This window comes from Diospyros lotus, chromosome 15, assembly GCF_014633365.1.
Source record: "Diospyros lotus cultivar Yz01 chromosome 15, ASM1463336v1, whole genome shotgun sequence".
NCBI lineage: Eukaryota > Viridiplantae > Streptophyta > Magnoliopsida > Ericales > Ebenaceae > Diospyros > Diospyros lotus.
In genome coordinates this window covers 1844658-1867284 of record NC_068352.1, presented here as the reverse complement: position 1 = coordinate 1867284, position 22627 = coordinate 1844658, and the positions used below count along the sequence as shown (strand labels likewise).

Below are 22627 nucleotides of genomic sequence, written 5' to 3'. Positions count from 1 at the left end.
CCAAAAAGCAGCAAAACAGCCAGCTAGAAGCTTCATCCCCACAGCTCTTAGTCTATAAAGCCCCCTTGACCCTCTCCCTCATCTTCAGACTTCACCTTCATCTTCTTCATCACCAGAGACCTCCCATAGCTAGCTAGATACCTTTGAGATCAGATGGTCATGTCTGCTCTCAGATCATCATCATCAGCAGCAGCAGCAGCAGCTCGCAGAAGCAGCCACAAAGCCTGCCACTGGCACATCTTGCTGGGGCTGTTGCTGCTGGTGCTGCCGCAAGGCGAGGCCTATCAGTTCAAGGTTGGGGGTGCCAAAGGCTGGGCCGTGCCCTCTGATAATGGCACCATTTACCAACAATGGGCAGAAAACAACCGCTTTCAAATTGGGGACAGTCTGCGTAAGTTGAGCTACAATTCTACGTATTCTTGTTGTATGTATACAACATCCATACACATTTGTACACCGTTCGTTTTCCTCGAGTAAAATCCTCTTTTAATGCCTTGTTAGTAAGGCCCGACCCCACCTTGTTAAACATATCTCGTGCTTAATCGAGACACCACTAATACGACAAGAAGAAGTGAAAGCGACGTCGCTCCAAATTAATGTTTATTGCTTCCACCCAACCTAACTAAATATTGTTTCTTTTAAAATTATTCTTGATATATTTTATTAGTAAGATTGAAATATACACTACTTTTATCTTTTTCTTCATAAGTAAGATTATATAATTACTTGGGATTTAGTGGAGGAGTAATTGAGATTTACAAACTTGAATTTTAGATCTCAAATTTATCAATATACTATTATCTATTATTAGACTATAATCTTCGATAATATATATATATATATATAAAGGATTCTTGAATTGGTTTTAGTTTTGAACAAAGCATGCAAGTGCAAACTCTACCCACATCCAACAAAAATTATGTGGGTAGGCAGGGATTGAGATTTTGGAACAAGACTCTTAAGCGATTCTACTTTGAACAAATGAACATTTTATCCAATCTAACTAATTATGTTCATCAGAACAATGATATCTGTGCCGACCCAACTAGGTGATAGCTAGCTAGGGTTGATTTTTAATGTAAATTAATTTTGTTCTTATTAGCCTACTCAATGGGTCGCTTATTGTGTCAACACAAGTCATTTTCTGTTCTTTTGTTTCAAGATTGTTCAAACATATAGAGTAATACCTAGCTAACAAGTGGTATCAGAGCTATCTAACGTCTTGCCTGCCACAGTGTTCGTGTACCGGGCGGACGAAGACTCGGTGCTTCATGTGAGCAAGGAGGACTACAGCAGCTGCAGGACGGAAGCCCCCATTGCCAAATTCTCAGACGGCCACACCGTCTTCACAGTGGATCACTCGGGGCCTTTCTACTTCATCAGTGGCATGGGAGACCACTGCCACAAGAACCAGAAGCTGGTGGTTGTGGTCTTGGCGGACAGAAGCAACCGATCCGCAGCCGGCTCCAACCGAACAACCGCCGCGTCGCCATCTCCGGCGCCTTCGGGATCATCTGTCATGGCTCCGGCACCTGTGCCGGAGAGCGAATACCCGTCGCCTCCGACGGGACCGGTGGAGATAATCCCATCTCCGGCGCCCACTGAGCAGACCCCTCCAAATGCTGCGTCTCCCATTGGCATCAGCTTCGTTGGTTCCATTGTTGGAGCTCTTCTTCTGGGTTCGTGGGTTTTGGTTTTCTGATCCATATGGTTAATTGATGATTTGGTTTAAGAGTCGGTCGGATGGATTGATTGATTGATTGATTGATTTCTCTTTGGGTTTTTCTGACTTTGATCTCCACCATACGCGTGATCGTGTATTAATTATTCATGGTGGAATATATATATATATATATATATGGTATACATATAATGTTTGATATTTATTTGTTTACAAATAAAGTAAATAATTGGTGTTATGTATAGAAATAAAGTTGTTTTTTTTACCACGAATATATATTTGCAAGAATTTTATGTCTGGATCATATATGTGAATTCTATACATATTGATCTTCAAATATACTAACTCTTTTTGGAGACACTCAAATCACAAAAACTTAAAACGAAGATATATACAATACACATATCTTTTTTATCTAGTTACATCAAAGGCTCGATTACCGATATATTTGTTGATAACGTCTAAAATAAATCATAATCATTTATGAAAACACCTTTAACGACTTAAAGCCACAAGATTTATATATATAATAGAATTAAATTAAATGATCTCGTGTGTCATGTTGTATACACATGTACATTAAGCAATGTGCCTTCATCTCTTCACATGCAATGATGTGTGGAGAGCACAAGATCAAGACCCTACAATGAAGATAAACTTTCTTCTTCAATTCTTTCTAAATTCTAGTTCCATTTCCATTACCGATATCTAAAAAAATCGTAACTCCTCTTCTATAACATTTCTTGCCTTTTTGGTGTTGTTCCCAACTTGCGGAGACCCATTGCCTTTATCGATAGATGATTTAAATATCAAAGTATATTTTTTGATAGAATCATGCTAGATGTACAACTATTTTGTATATCTTGGCCTACATAAAGGGGTATTATGACCAAAATACCCTGCGCCTCATGCGTCTCTATGCGCCTCATGATGAGCTTTTTTGTCATTGGTACACCTTTATGTAACTCAAGGAGTACACAAAGATGTACCAATAGCATTTTCCTTTTTGATAAGCTCTTTGATATATAGGATGATTTGTTTGTTTTAGTTACCCATTTTATTGGCGAAACTTGTAGTTGACAAAGCCATTTAGTGTGCATAGATCTAATAACATCCAAGTGTTATAAATTTATTGATGCAAATCTTTGAAACATAAAATAGTTGTCGCCATTATGATTATACCTATAAAGAGAAAAAGAAAAATAATAATTATCCTAATATTCTATACATGTGGTGAGTCAATGATGAGAGATTTTTTATTTTTTATTTTTTTTATTAAATAATGATAAGAGTTTTGACAGAGCTAAGAATAGGAAGAAAATAACAATAAGAATAGTAACTATATATACTAATCTTTTACATAGGGTGAGCCAATGATGAAAGTTTTGAATGAGTTGAGAACATGAAAATAATTGAAAGAGTATTATCAGGAGTGAGTATTTCATGAGTTTGGTTCTTGAATCAACTGAATTGTTTAAATTAAATGGACTAAATATTTTTTAAAAATCGAATCGAACTGACCAAATAGTTTTTCAAATTGAAAAAATTGAAAATTCAAAAAAAATAAAAAAAAAAAGCATAACAAAATTGAAAAAACCAAAAAAATAAGTATTACTCGAGTAAAAATAAATTTTATTTGAATAAAAATAATATTATTCGATCAAGAATAACTTTTACTTGATTAATCTTCGTGAACAAATTTCAGTTAAAAAATATTATTCAATTAAAAAGATTTGTTACTCGAATAAAAATAATTTTACTCGAGTAAGAATAAGTGTTACTCAAGTAAAAAAAATATTACTTAATTAAAAATAACTTTTATTCGATAAATTTTTGTGAATAGATTTCAATCGGTTCTGTTATTTTAATTTTTTCACTAAAGGCACTAAATCGAATTGAAATAACTAAAAAATTCAAATTTAGAAACTAAACTGAACTGGTGTATAAATCGAATTGAAGTGAACTATCAAATTCAATCAGTTCGGTTCGTGTTATTTCGATTTAATCAAAATTTTGATCACCCTAAGTATTATAGTTTTTTATATGTTTCTTTTTGTTATGTTGAGCCAACTTAGTGTACTTAAATTTATTTTGGTGTTTTGATGAATTACAAAAATGCTCAATTATTGAATATGCAAATTAAGGCCCCTAAATGTTTCTCAAAATATTTCTTATATATTTAGTTATCAAACATTAATGTTTTTATGAAATTCATCTTGCAAGGAGTTTTTAAATAAGTTAAATTTTTTTTTTACAAAAATTGGACCAATAAGTCAATTTAATTGTAGATAAGTCGACTTGACAGAAAGACATTTTCAGCTAAGTCGACTTAATTGAAAATAAGTCGACTCATTGTGAGGCTAAGAGGTTGTTTGGTTTATTTAGCTTTTAAGTTAAAAGTTAGATAGAGTTTAAGCTGATAATGTGTTTTTAAGTTATCAATTAATATTTATGTGTTTGGTTTGAAAGAGCTGATAAGTTATTAAAATTTGACAAGAAGACCAAAATAGACATAATGTTTAATGATGTAAAATTTTATTATTAACTATTAATAAATTATATATAATTATTAAAAATATATTAATACAATATTACTATATATATTATATATGTTATATATAATAATAATATATATTATTTTGTGTTACATATATACATATAACATATATTACGTTTATGCTGTTATATATATATATATACACGCTGTACCAACGAGAAGAACAACGACCTGACGACGGCTTGAGGCGACTTTGCTGGACAACGCTGACTACGGATTTGGAGGAGGGGTGATGACGACGACGAATCTGGAGGAGGGGCGATAGTAAAGACGTATCTGAAGGAAGGGCGATGACGTTAGCGGCGATAATGGCAGAAGCTCAAAGATGGGAGAAGAAAGGGACAAGGTGTAAATATTCAAAATATTTGAGGGCAAAATAGTAATAGCATTAGTCAACGCAATAACTTCTTATGCAAAAGCTGAAGGGTACCAGCTTTTCTCAAACGCTATTATAGTAGCGTTTAAACTACCTAGCATTTAAGCATTTTTATGTTGCCAAACACTTCATGCTTAGCTTTAAAGATGCTTATGCAGCTTATAAACGGTCAAATCGCTAAGCCAAACAGCTTCTAAGTCAACTTAATTTGTTTTATGGCCAAAAATTTTTTAAACGTTATATAGGTCGCCTTAGCCCCTGTATATACATCATATGCACGTCAAGAAGGGTACTTATGCCGTTTTGAAATCTCAAAGCAACTACAAGAACTCTCTCTAAGATCTATTGCTTCTCAAGGTTTACGATTTCGATTTCGTATGAAACGAAGAGCCTATCGCTATTGGGGATTGAAGTGCTGAATATTCATCTCTTTGTCTTCGGTTGATCTGAGAGTATATTTATCATATTTAATATTATTTTGTAACTGCTAATATTCATTGTTTATTTAAAGTCTAAGTGTGAACAAGTATTGTAACATTTAAACTCGATTGTCACTTGTATCGGTTGCCTAGATTTGAATTTATATATAAGCGTCTATGTGTGTTTGATTTAGTTTCTAAAGTAAGATAAGGGAAAATCTTGGCATTGATTGGATTTAGTGGAACTCCAATGGTGGTTAGACCTTGAAAGAGTGAATTAGGTGTTTGAGATACACCGAACCACTATATATCGATGTGTTCATTTTCTTTTACTGCTTTGTTATTTATTGTGTTGATTTCAATTTTGTAATATTAGTTAAATAAATCAATTGCAATATTTTAAGATTGATTAATTAATAACTCAATTGATCTAATCAATAAGGTGTAATAAAATAAAAATTTATAATAAAAATTCTTCAATAATAATTCTTCTCAAAAATCAAATAAAATAAGTGAGAAGTTAAATAAATTTTAACCACTCAATTCACCCCCTCTTGAGTGGTCGTTCATTAAGGGATCAACATGTTATTTGCAAGATTGGTATTTATTTCCAAACATCATAATGTTAATAATTTTTGTGACAAACAATATCTAATTCCAAATAATAATAAAATTTTGACATGATATTTACAATATATATATATATATCTATAGAGAAGGGTTGACCAAGTCTAAGTGCGTAAGATTTAGTCTAGCTTTGAACCAGTCGTTGCTCCAAGTGGTCGTGCCACCCGCCACTTCATCAACCGAACAACCAACCAACCGACAAACGGACAAAACAAACAATAATTTCTCCAAAATTAACCCAGCCCCAACTGCCCGCAATCATTCCCCGGTCAGCCATTGCAGGCCATGGCCACCAGCACCACCCTCTTCTTCTAACATTAACCCCAAAAAATCCCAAAAAAGAAACCAAAAAAAAAAAAAAAAATCGACAGTTTTCCGTTTCCCGTTGTTTTCCCTGCTTTGATCTGGGTCCTCTTCAAACGTTCTCGTGGAATCCGATCTGGGTTTTCGATCTTTCTTCGAGGGGATTCAGCTCTCGGTGCGTGCTGGTTCTGGATTTGGTTGGCCCTGATAACTCGGCTGGGGTTTTGATTTGCTTTCTTTCTGTTTGATATTTTGACAATGTGGAGGGATCCTGGAACTTCCGCTGATTCTTTCTACGAGGTTCGGCCGGACTGCACCGATGTTCCCATCACTAAATTCAGAATCAAGGTGCGCTTTCTTTGGATTACTGAAACTTGCATTCACTTTTTGCTAGAAATGGTTCGCATTGTCAATTTTTGTGTTGCTTTTTCTTTTTCCTTTGGGTGCTCTATGTGTGTTTCGAGGTTGTAATTTGGTGTATTGATTATAGAACCTTGACAGAAGGCATATTTTGATAACCCAATCCAAAGTGAGATTGAGATTGGATTTCTGTAATCAATGCAAAACTAAGTGAGTTTAGCTAGGAGATATGACCTATCTTATTCTCTCTATAAAAAGTTTCATATGTGATTATCATATTGTGGCGGGTGCACACTAATTAGGTTGTGGTTTAGAGAGATGCGAATCTCAGTGAGATTGTGATATTGGGTGTATTTGGGTTTGGGGTTGAGTGTGAAATAGTTTCTCCTTTTTAGTAATTCATTGTTCACGGAGTGAATTTTGTTCCTTCTTCACCAGTGGATATAGGCAATCCGTCAAGCAACGTTATTTTTGTGTCTCTGATTTTGATCTTGTGTGGGCATGACAGAATTTAACTCTGTTTGATCTATTCTGCATCGAGTGGTATTAGTTCTGTGCCTAACAATGGTATAAAAGCTGTTTTCTCGACATAATTCTCCAAAACTAGAAAACAGATGTGTTGCTTGTCACGACCCTGGGCTATGGGAGGGGTAATTGTGCAAGTTGAGGGTTGTTGTTGTTGTAGATTGGTTAGAAGCAGTTAGTGTTTGTCTCGGTTGTTGTAAAACAGTTAGAAGCAATGGATGTTACAAGGCTGTTGGGCTTTCAATTATTGCAACTGAAGAGTAGCTGAGGATCCCTATAAAAGGGTAGTTGTAAGAGGAAGGAATTCAGGCAATTGAAGATTCAATCTTTCTTTCTTCTCGATTCTCTCTCATTTCTATCTCAACTTTCTTCTCAGTTCTCCCTCTTTACTTCCAATCTTACTAAAAAAACCCTTGTCACATCCTTGGATCTGACAAAGTGGTATTAGAGTCGGCAGTTTTGGTAATCGGACAGAAGCGGGTTAGGTAGGTGAGTATGACGAAAGCGACACGGTCAGTCCCAAGGGTTCGTGATTGGTGTGGGAGTCCGACGACGGTGGATACGACGGTTCTTGGAGCAATTGAATTCCAGCGCTTCTTAGGTGTCAATTGCACTTAACACCCAAGCAAATTTCGACAATCTTGGGTCTGAATTGAAGGCGAAGCAAGTTAGAAGAGACAGGAGTGGAGTGGACTCAAGTCCAAGGTGGTGCCGACAGACCCAGGGTGGTCGCAATTGGAGCGGGATTTCTAACGCTGAATTGGGGTTCGAAGGTGGAGGCTGGGTTCGTCAAGAGAGTCGATTAGGCTGAACAAGGTGGTTTATTCCAATTCCGTTGTCAACTGGAGGTAGCGATTGGGGAAGGCATTCATTCCAATTCTGTTGTCAACTGGAGGTAACGATTGGGGAAGGCAGGGCACAAGGAACAAGAATGAAGCAATTGGAAGCCCGATTGGATATGATGGAGATTGGCCTTCGCCAAACTCAGGAGCAACTGGAAGGTCGATTGAGATGATGGAACTTAGGCTTCGTCAGACGCAGGAGGAGTTAAGTCATGGCAAGGTCGAGAATGTAGTGACCAGAGACATGATGACGTCGGTAGAGAATAACCTGAAGGCTGAGATTACCGGTGTTCGTGAGTATGTTTCTAATCTTAGGGAGGAGTTTTCTAGGTTTGGCCAACAGTTGAGTATTATTCTGAACTTGTTTTCGAGGTTGCCCAACGCAAGTTTACCGACGAATTTTCCTCTGAGAGCGGATAAGGCTCCGATCTTGGCAGGAGCAGGGAGTTGCAGCTAAACTCTGAATCCTTTGGAAGTAGAGGATCGGCCAAAATTTACAGCAAGGGCTTCCACCAAAGGGGGATATACATGTCAGGCCAATACCCTGATGCTGAGGCTGGACACATTAGCATTCGAAAGGGGTAGGCCGCATTGGTGGATCTGGAGTTGTGAAAGGTTCTTTCACTACTATCGTGTGGTCGAAGGTCAATCTGGTAGCGGCGTATCTTCACGACGTGGCGAATGCGTAGTTTCAAGGTTGGAACAGTGGAAGGTCAGAATTGACTTGGCATGAATTTGTGGAAGAATTTTGTGCTTGCTTCGGTGAAAGATCAATGACAGACGTGGTAGCGGAGTTCAACAAATTGAAATATGAAGGTGTAGTCAGGGCCAACCCTGAGATTTTGGGGGCTCTAAGCAAGCCCATAAACCAAAATTTTATTGGAGACTTAGACTTTCAAGACTTTAGATCGAATCTAATATTAATGGTTTATATTATTGACTTTCAAGTTTAAAAAATTTAACTAAAAAATTTCAAAGGTTCAATGACTAAAGCATTAATTTTTCTTACAAAATTTTGATATAGGAATGATATTTATTATTTAAAAAACATTAAAATGTAGAAAAATTCACTAAGGCATTAATTTTTCTTACAAAATTTGTGGAATTGGTATTTATTATTTAGCAAACATTAAAGTGTAAAAAAATTTACTAAAGCATTAATTTTTCTTACAAAATTTGTGGAATTGATATTTATTGTTTAAAAAACATTAAAATGTAAAAAAATTCAAACGTGCTGATGGAGTGACTTGAACCAGTGACCTAAGAAACTTTTGATTTATAACCCACCAATCTACCAACTAAGCTCAAATAGAGTTAGTGTAAATTATATATTTTAGCACGTATTTATTATATATTTAAAGTATATATTTAAAATCCAAACTTAATCTTCTATGGTTGAGGGCCCTAGGCAATTGCCTTGGTCGCCTACCCTTAGGGCCGGCCTTGGGGGCAGTGGATGACTATCTAATCAGGTTTGAAGAACTAAGATCATTGTAAACTCTTTCTTACCCGATCCCGGATGAACCCTACTTTGTGTCAAGTTTTATCAGTGGCTTGAAAGATGAGCTAAGGCAACGGTGAAGATGATGCAACCAGCCACTGTCAAGCATACTGCAAAGAAAGCTAGGTTCTAGGAACTTGCATTGGGAACGATTTTCAAGAAGTACACGTTCTCCATTGGAGTCTAGCCTTCGTTCCGTCAATAAGCAGAAGGAAACCAAGGGAACTCTCAAGATTATCCTAACTATAATACAACTAAATCTTTTGCTACAAAACAACAAAGGTGTTGGTCCCTTAGGGTATGGCCACTCAAGAGAGGGTGAATTGAGTGATTAATTTTTTTTTTAATTTTAATAAATATTCTTGATTAATGATTTTATTGAAAAATATATATTTGATAAATATAATAAATTATATTTGAGATTAATAATAAATGTAAGTCACAAGATATAACAAAAATAAATACTATGAGGCACAAGACAATTTATAGTGGTTCGGTGTCTTTACATATACTTAGTCCACTCTCCCAAGGTCTAACCACCCTTGGGATTCCACTAAAATAATTTCACTAAGATTTCCACACTAGCTCACATTGGAAACTAGATACACACCTATATTACAACGGGTTCTAGGAAACCACTACACCAAGGTTTTCTTCTTAGCTTACCTTGAAAACTAGATTCACCTAGATTTTAATGGTTCTAGGAAACCTATATAATCCACAATAGTAATTTAAATGTTACAAATAATTTGTCCACACTTGGGCACAAATAAGCAATTAAGAACAAATTATACAAGGCAATAATATTTAAATAAATAAATAAATTTGTAACCTCAAATCTCAAATGGAAAAGTTCAGATTTGTTGTAGAAGACTTGAAAAACTTTTCTCCTCTTGCCTCGTGGCTCTTCGGTGGATGTGCAATAATATTTCGAGAGTCTCGGATTGCTTGGATGTTTTGCTTGAGAGCTTTTAGGTGCTTTGGATATGCAATGCAAGTATTTGGATACTCAAAATATGAGTTTGGGAGGGGGGATATTTATAAGCATTTTAGCCACTAAAGAAAGGGTTAATATGAAGTTTGAAATTCAAAAAATGTTTAGAATTTCTCAAACAATAAGAAAACATGTCTCACATTTAATTCAAAATAAATTTACTTTTTGCATGAGAAATCAATTATCTTCATTCACCACCATCTCATGAAACTTCTCCATATGAAGATGGTGTTGAAACTTCATTTCATCATTACTCCGCTAGGAGATATTATCAACTGCTGGTTCCAAGTCCGGATAAAGGAGGAGGGTTGCGTTAGGTAGTCGACAGCCAGGGTAAAACCTAGTCAGATCCAAATATGAATTCTAGACAAACTATCTGTTGGGATGTAACCCACATAAAAGTCTAGAATTTATGTAGCCAACCCCACATAGTGGGATAACGGCTGGATATGTTGTTGTTGTTGTTGTTTGCATGAGAAATCAAGATTTGAAAATTCAAATATAAGCTTTTGAGACATAAATGATTAAAACAAGAAAACATGTCTAAAAGCAATCTCCTTTAATTCAAAATAAATTTACTTTTTGCATGAGTAAGAAAAACCATGTCTAAAAACAATTCTCCTTTAATTCAAAATTTGAAAATTCAAATATAAGCTTTTGAGACATAAATAATTAAAACAAGAAAACATGTCTAAAAGCAATTCTCTTTTAATTCAAAATAAATTTACTTTTTGCATGAATAAGAGAAAACATTTATATCATAAAAATATTTTTGTTAATCATCAAAACTTAATTAATATGAGCAAGTTGGCTCAACAAAAGGAAGTTGGGTTATGCTTCAAAAGTGGAGACAAATTCAGTTCCGGTCACAAATGTCGGAGGTGCTACTGCACATGGAAGGATTAGAAGAAGGAAAGGAAGAAGGTGGAAAAAAGGTTGTTCTCCAAGAAGAAACAGAGATTCCAGAGGCTCAGCTACACTCAATTCAGACTATTGAGTTAAAAGATGGAACTGAGACAGAGGAAGAATATTCAATGGCTGCGAACGCTGCTACTCTCCGACTGCCCCATGAAGAAGTGCAGAGGAGAAAGGAAGAAAGGAAGAAAGGAGGATTTATCACGACCCTAGGCTATGGGAGGGGTAATTGTGTAAGTTGAGGGTTGCTGTTGTTGTAGATTGGTTAGAAGCAATTAGTGGTTGTCTCGGTTGTTGTAAAACAGTTAGAAGCAATGGCTGTTACAAGGCTGTTGGGCTTTCAGTTACTGCAACTGAAGAGTAGTTGAGGATCCCTACGAAAGGGTAGTTGTAAGAGGAAGGAATTCAGGCAATTGAAGATTCAATCTTTCTTTCTTCCTGATTCTCTCTCAACTTTCTTCTCAATTCTCCCTCTTTACTTCCAATCTTACTAAAATAACCCTTGTCAGATCCAAGGATCTGACATTGCTGTATCTCATGCTGGGAAGTTTTTGACATCATGTTTTTTGCTCCTTAAACTTAAAAAATAACCAAATTAGAAAACACACGTCGACAGTGTATATGGTTAGTATTTACTGATGGGCACAGATATGAGCAAAGAAGTTTGCATTTTATTTTAATTAAATTAGAAGGATTAACTTGTTAGAAGATTTGATGATGTACGGAATGGTAATTTAACTGAAAATGGATTGTTCTGACTGTGTTTGTGGTGGAGAAAATGGATGTCCCCGTTGAGTAGGCAAAAGGCAACTTCTAAGGTAAAAAAGTAGACAGCATTTGAAGTTATTGAAGATAGAAAAGGAAAAGAAGAGGACTTCTGAACATACACTTGACTGTTAAATTAATTTATTTGCCTTTTGTTCAAATGCAACCTGGAAATGTGTCACCTATATTGGCATCGTTGTTGGATAGGATCCTATTTGGTGGGAGAGACTTGAAGCTGTATTCTCTAACTGGGATTGGTTCATCTATATACGTTTTGATGATGATTCCTGATATGATTCAAATTATTGTATGTGATATAAGAATGAAGATCATCTCTAGTAATTCATTTTCCCATTTCTCTGGTGCTATTTCTAATTCTTTCACTGATGTTTATTCCATCTATCAGGCTGGAAAAACTCTTAGTGTGCGTAAATGGCAGGCTGCATTTACTCCAGAAGGTTATCTGGATATAGGCAGGGTACTTGGTCGAATCCAGCGAGGGGTAAGTTTCTATCTTGTGGCTCAAACCTCTCAGAAGTTCCTTAAGATAATATTGTGCAGATAAGTATAGAAAAGCAATATGATTAAGTCCTACAAGCTTATTGGAATAAACTGCTGTTTGTCATTTCTTAATCAATCTAATCTCAGCATGTCTACTTTGTATCTTTTAACAGTGAGTAGAGATGTAGAGTATGCGGTAATGTTAATTGGAGGTATTTCTCTAGAAAGTAATTTTACTTGAAAGGGAAGAAAGAATTATTGTTAGGAAACACGGATGCTTCCTTTTGGGTGCTGATTTGTTTTCGACATGATTGGACATGATACTCATTTGATGTTGTATTTCCTTTGTCTTTGTTTATTATTCTGGTGTACCTACAACTATCATCACCACTGCCGCATCATCATTATCTTGTATGCTTTACGTTATGAAATATACAGCTTATGCCCAATTTATTGTACCTGGGAAAGATCCATCATTTAATTATATGAACTTACCTTCCCATTTCATTATTTGAAATGTAACTCTACAATAAAGGCAAATGAATTGCACATTATTTGTAAACGCATATAATGCAATCAACTCTTTCCTATTTCTTCTCTTAGTACATACTTTATATCTCATAAATTTTTTCGTTTTCTGGAAAACATTGATTTGGAGGTTTAACACTTTTCAGTATGTATTGGTGGTAAAATTAGGGGATCCATCCATTGATTAGAAGCGAAGTTTGGGAGTTTCTACTTGGTTGTTTTGATCCTAAGAGCACATTTGATGAACGAGAGCAAATACGGCATCAGCGGAGGTAGTTGGCTTCCCTATTTCGCTACCATGTACACTAACTGCTACTGTTGGTATTGGGGATGATATTTCATCAGGGTCAGCACTCTGTCTCTGTATGTAGTCTGGTTTACTACCCCACCCACCACATATGTATATGCAGAAAACTGAGAAATATATCTGTCACTGCATAAACAAAATGGGAAAAGCTATATATATAGATGGAGAATGAGAAACCCTTCACCAATGCTGCAATCAGAAAAAGCACCAAGGAAAGAAGAACCTGCATTGCCACAAACTCAACCCAAGTTTTTGTACATGGGAATTAAGCTGTCTTCTAATTACTTGGTATAGGAACTCCCTTCATCTATGTTGTGAAGCCAGATCTACAAGCTTTTACATAAATATGTATCACTCAAAAATCCAGGAAGCAGATTTTTGCCTTACTCGTCTTTGGTCATGCACTTAGAAATCCCTTTTAAGATTCCTGAAAGCCTTCAGAGAGCCTAGGTTTTTCCCCTTCCTAAGTAAACATGTAAGAGAATAAATATGAAAAAAAAAATATTAGGAGTCACTACGAGGGCTAAATTTACTTATTTGGATTGAAAAGGTACTGTGTTTTAGAATGTACCAGTGGGATATTAACAATGAAGGTACAACCTCTACACCAGTTTGTTCAGTCTATTAAGATCATTTGTGGATCCCATTAAAAATATGCATACTTTATCTTTTTCTGCTTCATTGTAGATGCCTCCTGTCTTCCTATTGGCTGTATACTTCTCACTTCTTGTTTATGCAAGGACACTTGGGCCTAATGCTGCTGATTTTTTTTTTTTTTTGTATACTTTCAGTTATAGTTAACCTATAAAAAACTATTGGTTTTTGATGCCTTGTCCTGTTTGAATGCGTGCACCCTGCACTGGTTGGTAGACATAATTTAACTCATAAGATTACAAAAAAGGCGTACTTAATTCAGAAAGTGGATTTAACTAGCACAGTGCCTTTGTCAAATTGGTTGTATTAAAATGAACTATTCATCCTAGTTCTTTATTGTAATCTAAACAATTTCATCCTTTTTATTGTCAAAATATCTTATCTCTTTTACTTCTGGACCTCATCCAGTTTGGGACACTCTTGGAGATCTGCTATTGTCATGCCCCATAAAATGGGGAATGGGACTGGCAGATGACCCACATGAACCATTGGCTTACTAGGGTCATGGATGCCTCAAACATTGAAATTGAAACTGAAGAAACTGGAACTTCTTGTTCCTTCTTTTTCTTAGTCTCAATCTGAGAGAAAAGATTACATTATATACACAAACTTCCGCAAAGAATTCCTAAAAAATCTCCTAGTCTTTAGCTTCTAGATATTAGGATGAGGACTCCTAATTTTTAGGACTAGATTACAACAATGCATAAGATAAACAAAATACATGAACAGATGAATAAGAAGATATCTCCAAAGATGATAAACTTTGCTTCCAGATAAGATGATAAGCTGCAGCTGTCCATTCTACATTCATGGTACTAGTAGTTAGAAAGCATGTAGGACATCGTGATGCATAGCTGGAATTTTACACTCCCCTTCAAGCTGGGCTATGTATATCAAGCATATCTAGTTTGGACTTCAGTTTCTCAAAGGTTTGTCTCAACAGTGCCTTTGTTAGAATATCTACAGTCTGAGATACAGTTGGAATATAAATCAAGTTCATTGTACCAGCTTCCACCTTTTCTTTAATGAAGTGTCGATCCAATTCTACGTGCTTGGTTCGATCATGATGGACTGGGTTCTTTGCAATACTTATTGTGGCCCTGTTATCACATAATAATCTCATAGACATATTGAGTTGCATTTTTAACTCCCTTAGCAACCTCATAAGCCATATTCCTTCACATATTCCATAAGACATGGCCTGATATTCTGCTTCAACACTACTCCTCGCAACCACTAACTGTTTTTTGCTCCTCCATATAACAAGATTTCCCCAAACATAGGAACAATAGCCTGTCGTAGATCGACGATCACTTATGGAACCATCCCATTTTGCATCAGTGAATACATCTATTCCTCTGTTTTTTGTTTTCTTGAAGTATAAGCCCTCTCCTGGATTCCTTTTAAGATACTGAAGAATTCGATGAACAGCCTTAAGATGCATTTTTGTTGGATTATTCATGCTTCGGCTTACCATGCCCACTGCAAATCCGATGTCAGGTCGGGTATGGGAGAGGTAGATGAGCTTTCCCACAAGCCGTTGATATCTCCCCTTGTTTGTTAAACTATCTCCTTGAATTTCATCAAACTCGTAGGCTACATCCATTGGAGTTTCAGATAGTTTGCACCCAATCATACCCGTCTCCTTTAACAAGTCTAGTACGTATTTCCTTTGGGTAATGTAAATTCCTCTTTTTGATTGAGCTATTTCCATCCCAAGGAAGTACTTTAGGAATCCCAAGTCTTTTACTTCAAATTCCTTTGCTAGCAGCTTCTTTGCATTACTAATTTCCTCATTGTAATCTCATGTGATGATTATATCATCCACATACACAATAATAATAGTCCTTTTTCCTTCCTTTGAAAATTTCACAAATAAAGTATGATCAGATTGGCATTGGAGGAAATCATACCTTTTTAGAACTCTGGTGAGCCGGTCAAACCATGCTCTTGGAGATTGCTTGAGCCCGTATAATAATTTTCTAAGTTTGCATACTTTCCCATCCTTACCTTGGTTATCGAATCCTGGAGATATTTCCATATACACGTCCTCTTCCAAGTCACCATTTAAAAAGGCATTCTTGATGTCAAGTTGGTGAAGTGGCCAATCCAAGTTTGCTGCTAAGGTAAGCAAGACTCGAATTGAATTTAATTTAGCCACTGGAGCAAATGTCTCCTCGTAGTCTATTCCATAAGATTGGGTGAATCCTTTGGCAACTAGTCGGGCCTTGAATCGATTTAAACTCCCATTAGCATTATATTTAATTGTAAAAATCCACTTGCAACCAACTGGTTGTTTACCTTTGGGGAGGTCAGTTATCACCCAGGTGCCATTCTTCTCAAGAGCTATAATTTCATCCATCATTGCCATCTTCCACTTAGGTTCCCTGAGAACTTCATAAATATCCTTTGGAATTTGCACATTGTCCAATTGAGTAGAAAATGCATGAAAATTGGGCGATAATTTTTCATATGAGACAATTTTCGCTATTGGATGTCGGGTACAGGATCTGACTCCTTTCCTCAGGGTTATGGGCATGTCTAAATCAGCTGAGGTCTCCTGTACTTGGGTTTCAATGTCAGATTTAGGAGCAAGAGCAGAAAGTGTATTACCTGTATCAACTTTAGGAGGTTCAGAATTTGGAGTTGATTCTTGGTCAGTGGTCGGAATGTTGCAGTTCTCTACTTTTCCTTGAATTTTCTGACGCCTTGAATACACAACTAGCTCCTTAGGATCATTGGAAGACTGAAGCTGAGAGATTATAAAGATAGGTTGAAGATCCAGAAACTGATATTCCTCATGAGGGTGATGCTCCCCCTAAATATCAGTTTTGGTGTAAAATGGCTGATTTTTGAAGAAGGTAATATCCATAGTGTTGTAAAATTTTTTGGTGGCTAGAGAATAGCATTTATAACCCCTTTGATGAGATGAATAGCCAAGAAAGACACACTTAAGAGATTTTGGATTGAGTTTGCTGCGTTGTGACTGAGTATTATGAATAAATGCAGTGCACCCAAATACTTTCAGTGGAATGGAGGAGAGTAATTTGGTGTGAGGATAGGTTTTAAGAAGAGTTTGAGATGGGGTTTTGAAGTTCAACACACGGGAAGACATCTGGTTTATAAGGTAGGTGGTAGTGAGGACTGCTTCACCCCAAAAATGTTTAGGGATGTTGGATGCCAACATAAGAGATCTGGAGACTTCCAAAAGATGTCTATTTTTCCTTCTGGCAACTCCGTTTTGTTGTGGAGTGTCAACACAAGAAGTTTGGTGAAAAATACCATGTTTGGATAGGTAGGCATTAAGGTTGGAATGGAAGTACTCCCATCCATTGTCAGTTTTGAACACTTGAATCTTGGTTTGAAACTGATTCATGATCATGCTGTGGAAGTGTTCAAAAATACTTTCAAGCTTTGGTTTCTCTATCATTAGGAACACCCAAGTGAGTCTAGTGTGGTCATCGATGAATGTGACAAACCACTTAGCACTGGTGATATTGTGGACCCTAGATGGTCCCCAAATATCACTATGTATCATAGAAAAAGGATGTGAGGATTTGTAAGAATGATTAGTATATGTAGCACGAGTATGCTTAGAAAGTTGACAAACCTCACATTGATAAAGCGCAACCTTCTTATTGAATAATGAGGGAAATAATTTCTTGAGATACATAAAATTTGGATGTCCTAATCGATAATGCCACAACATGGCTGGACTAAGGGTATTTAAGCTAGAGTTTAGTGCATTACACGGTTTTGAAACTGATTGTGATAGTTGAACATCTTCAACTCGAAGTAGGTAGAGCCTTGCACACATCTTCGCACTGCCAATCCTCTTCTTCGAGTTTGATTCCTGAAATTCACACAAGTTGGAAGAGAATTTAGTGATGCAGTTTCTCTGTTTTGTCAGTTTACTCACTGAAAGTAAGTTACAATTGAGATTAGGGACATAAAGAACTGGTTCAGGGTTAATTCTCCCAGAAACCATAACATATCCTATGCCTTTTACTTGGGATAGAGTTCCATCTACTATGCGGACAGTATACTTACTATCAGGACAAGGAGTATACTTGTTAAACAAAGATATATCTCCTGTCATATGATCTGTTGCACCCGAGTCAACTATCCAAGCCTTTGGATTTTCTTGTTGGACACTTAGGGCATGAAGGAAGTTACCTTTTGAGGCTAGCGTACTAGATCCAGTAGTAGTATTTTGAAGAGTTTGTGTAGTATCTTTGAAGGGCTTCAAGTTGTTCTTTATTGAATGGATTGGCCTCAGCATTTATTTGTGATTCAGTAGTATTCCCACGTCCTTCTTTCTCTCGGGCTAGTTTCCAGTTTGCTGGTTTGCCATGAAGCTTCTAGCATGTGTCCTTAGTATGCCCAACTTTCTTACAATGTTCGCACACTGGTCTGTTCTTCTGCTGCTTGTCACGATTGGAGGAATTTCCTTGGACTACCATGGCAGAGTTCAGCCAGGAGAAAAGGGTGTTGTGATCCTAGCATTAGTTTCTTTCGGCTTTCCTCCCTACGAACTTCTGAGAAGACTTCCCTAACACTAGGGAGTGGCTTAATACTTAGTATTCTTCCCCTCATATCATCCAAATCTTTGTTGAGTCCAAGGAGGAATTGGTAGACTCGATCTTTTTCAACAATCTTCTTGTATTATTGAGCATCTTCTGAGCACTTCCATGATTTTTCTTCAAGAATATCCAACTGCTGCCATTGGCGAGTTAAAGCATTGAAATAGTCTATTACAGACATATCTCTTTGCCTTAATTCATAAAGCACACTCTTTATTCCGAACACCTCCAAAGTATTATCAACATTGGAATAAGTCTCCTTAACCGCATCCCATATCTCCTTTGTGGTTTTATAATACATGAAGTTCTCTCCTGTTGCATTCATCATAGAATTTATCAACCATGACATGACCATGCTATTTTCTACCTTTCAAATCTTGTAGGTAGGATCAGTTTCTTGAGGTTGCACAACAGTTCCGGTGAGGTAATCTTCCTTGCCTCTTCCACAGACGAACAACATGACTGATTGTGACCATTGGATGAAGTTCTGGCCATTCAATTTGTGTCCAGTAATCTAAAGAATAGGACCTTCAGGGATGCTGGACATGGGAATGACCATTCCTCCGGATTCGGATGTTACTTCAAATGCTGAAGTCTCACCTTTATTAGCCATGATGGCTTATCAGAAACAAGCATGCAATGGATCAGATTTACTGCTCCGATACCATGAAGAAACTGGAACTTCTTGTTCCTTCTTTTTCTTAGTCTCAATCCGAGAGAAAAGATTACATTATACACACAAACTTCCGCAAAGAATTCCTAAAAAATCTCCTAGTCTTTAACTTCTAGATATTAGGATGAGGACTCCTAATTTTTAGGACTAGATTACAACAATGCATAAGATAAACAAAATACATGAACAGATGAATAAGAAGATATCTCCAAAGATGAAAAACTTTGCTTCCAGATAAGATGATAAGCTGCAGCCGTCCATTCTACATTCACGGTACTAGTAGTTAGAAAGCATGTAGGACATCGTGATGCATAGCTGGAATTCTACAGAAACTGTATCAATTTAATTTCTGATTCAAATCTGTTGGATCCATTCTAAGACAATCCATTTCAACAAGTGAAAATCAATTCATTTCAACTCCTCAAATCCTGTAAGAAAAACAGATTTGATCTCTAACTATTACAAAAGAACAAAAATATTTAAGTTTACAAAAGGAGTGCACACATGGGCATTGTATTGGGCTTACCAAAATTTTTTCCAGCTCCTTCAAACACTGATGTGTTTGTTTCAACATTGATCTTGGTTCTGAAAAACATAAACAATAACAGAAAAGGTCAAAATACTAGGTGCATAAATGATAGACAATATAATCAAACTAGGACAAGTGAGTGCGTGAGTTTTTATTAGAGATAAGTTTTCTTTGAGAAACATGCATGATAAAGATATATCATACTTGTTATCTATTGAATTGAATGAATCTTTGGGTCCTGAACTAATTGATATAAAAGAGTATTTATATATTACACAAGATAAACCTGACCAAGATACTGTATCCAAAACAATCCAATCTAATCTAATCTAATTATATCTAATTTCTGATTTAATCTGAATCATTTCTGATTATATCCTTAACAATACTGAAAAATGATTTTTTATTTGCGAAAGGTTCATCTTGTGCACCTCTTTGGGCAAGAAAGATTTCGAAGAAATAAAATATAAATATATTAGTTTCATGTGGGAGTATGCTAAGCAGAATGACTAATTAATGAACTGAAAAACACAAAGTCATAAGGTCAATAAAAATCTTGCTGATTGGGTAAATACATATCCTTGGCAACTTAACTAATCTAATTCATTTACATGTATTGGTTGTGTTAGCAACACCCCTGCTAACAAGGGTCAAACCTAGGTGCAGCAAAGCTAACATATTTTTGACTACAACATTTTGATAAAGGTTTATCCAAGAACAATTTGTCGAACACCTGTTTTTCCCAATTCATAGTTCAGATATTCCAAACAAGTGCACAAGTGTATCAAGATCTAGCAATTTTCAAACATACATTTGCATAATATCAAAATCCCATATTATTCAAATCATGCAAAATTAGAGATTTCTCTAAATCAGAATGTATTCAGTATCCATTTCAACATAAATTGAATGATCCAAAAATTCCTAACTATGATATTAAAGGAATAACTAACAAGGCTTTCCCTGGGAGTTCGTAAGCTGTACACTGAAGGAATCAAGATAAGTATGCATAACATACAACAAGAACAATTACAAGCCTTAATTCCACTAGGTTGGCTTGGCCATAAGCTTGCATAACATATTATAAAATTTAAAAAGAATTTAAAATAATTTTCTGACAATGAAAATCAAGATTATAATAACAAACAACATACCCACCCTTAAGCCTTAATACCACAAGGTGGATCGGCTATATGAATTCTAGCTCATTGATCATTTTTATCTTTGGCCATATCTTCAAGACCTTTATAATTTGTCTCATATCTAAGAGTTTTTCACCAAGGCTTTTCTTGGTCTTCATCTACTTTTTTGCTACAGACTTGTTTCGTTCCATCCACTCTCACAGGAACTTCCATTAGTCTTCTTTTTACATTACCAAACCATCTTATTCGTGTCTCAAGCACCTTATCTTCAATAGGAGTCAATCCAACCTTATTACGAATAATCTCATTTCTGCTTTTGTCCTTTCTTAGATGGTTGCATATCCATTATAACATCTTCATCTCTGTTATTGAAGTTTTTTGGACAGAAATAACTTCTCTCATTTTCATTTGATAGGACATACATATATATAGAAAATAAAAGGGAGAAACTGCCCATATGGAGTCAATTAAGAAAGGGAAAAACTGATTCAGTTAGGAAAAGAAAAATTGTCACCTTCTGATAAAAAAAATAATTGTACACCTGACTACAAAATTATAATCACATGATTTTCTACACTCCTCCTCAAGTTGGGTTGTAAATATTATGAAAGCCCAACTTGGATCTTCACATCTTCAAATTGAGCCTTCGGTAGATTTTTGTCCACCTTCAATTTTTCTTTATGAAGTGCATGTCTATTTAGATCATTTTGAACATGTTGAGTTGTTTCTAATATCTAGTTAGACGATTAAGATATTGGATAACTGAAAAGTCTCCTTGACAATCCCTCTGTTATGTCCTCAGTGTCATAATACGTCTCCTTTGAAACATCCTAAACTTCTTGTGTCATCTTGTGGAGGATGAAATTTACTCTGACTTGATGTGTCTTCAGGGTTGGAATACATCTCCTTTGTAACATTCTCTTGTGCCATCTTGTGGAGGATGAAATTTCCTATCAAGTGCCTTTTATGAGCGAGCACTAGCCTCTTTTACAATGGTAGCTTTTTATGGGTCCAACTATAACCACACTATGCTTTTTCACAGGATCAAGCAATAACCCTTATGATGCTTTTTACACTTGGGCTGAAGTGATAACCCTTACAATGCTTTTTTACACTTAGGCTGAAGCAATAACCCTTACAATACTTTTTTTTACCCATGGGTTGAAGCAATAACACTTACAACAAAAATAAGATGAAGCCACCATAAATGCTAAAGTAGCAACCTCCAGAAAAATAAAGACAACTTGACATACCTGTTGTTTAACTCATTTGTGGCAGACAGATTTTTTTTAAAAACTCTTGAGGTTTTCTTGGCCGAGTCCGTGCAAATCACCTTCTTAGGATATTTGGCGAGGCCGGCAACAAGGCAGTAATCGTAGGGGTAGTTGTGAGTGTTGTCATCGAATGAATACATGACGACAACCTTCCAGCTGGTGAATTAGCCTTCTTTAGTGCGACTGTTTTCCTTCTTTGTGCGTCCACCTGTGACCAACTTCTACCATCTTCAATGCTGGAGTGCAGCTCTAGGCTACGCCTTTTCATCTTCTCTAATGAGTGTGATGGTTGTTTTGGTTTTGTGCTGCAAACCCTTTTGTCTTCGCCATCGATCTTCGTTCTGCAACCCTTCGCTTTCTCTAACTTAGTTTCGTGACTTTGGTCGATTGTCCCTTCAATGGTGATGGTTGTGGGCGACGGTGACGGTTGTGACTGAGGATGTAGCTATGGTGGACGAAGTTAAAGGAGATGACCAGAGATGTGTAGTGGTCGATGATGGCAGAGATCTTCACCATCTTCGCCCCCCCCCCCCCCCCCCCTCTCTCTCTCTCCCCTTCTCACTTTTCTTCT

The 22627-nt window shown here is 36.3% G+C and overlaps 2 protein-coding genes across 2 annotated transcripts in view; both read left to right on the top strand.

The window, feature by feature from the left end:
- Window positions 1-22: 22 nt before the first annotated feature.
- Window positions 23-1934, top strand: LOC127792266 (early nodulin-like protein 1). Its single transcript, XM_052322718.1, has 2 exons — window positions 23-391; window positions 1236-1934. The coding sequence occupies exons 1-2, from the start codon at window positions 154-156 to the stop codon at window positions 1700-1702; spliced, it is 705 nt and encodes a 234-aa protein (XP_052178678.1). The 5' UTR covers window positions 23-153; the 3' UTR covers window positions 1703-1934.
- A 3971-nt stretch (window positions 1935-5905) lies between these two features.
- Window positions 5906-22627, top strand: part of LOC127791391 (uncharacterized) — a 43095-nt gene continuing 26373 nt past the window's right edge. The window contains exons 1-3 of the mRNA XM_052321245.1: window positions 5906-6311; window positions 12272-12367; window positions 13063-13166. Of these exons, the coding sequence (XP_052177205.1) occupies window positions 6222-6311; window positions 12272-12367; window positions 13063-13166 (290 nt within the window). The 5' untranslated portion in view covers window positions 5906-6221. The remainder of the gene's footprint in view (window positions 6312-12271; window positions 12368-13062; window positions 13167-22627) is intronic.

Coding starts and splice junctions, on each gene's coding strand:
- LOC127792266 (XM_052322718.1), top strand. CDS start 154: ATGGTCATGTCTGCTCTCAGATCATCATCATCAGCAGCAGCAGCAGCA. Junction 392..1,235: donor TCAAATTGGGGACAGTCTGC/GTAAGTTGAGCT, acceptor TGCCTGCCACAG/TGTTCGTGTACCGGGCGGAC.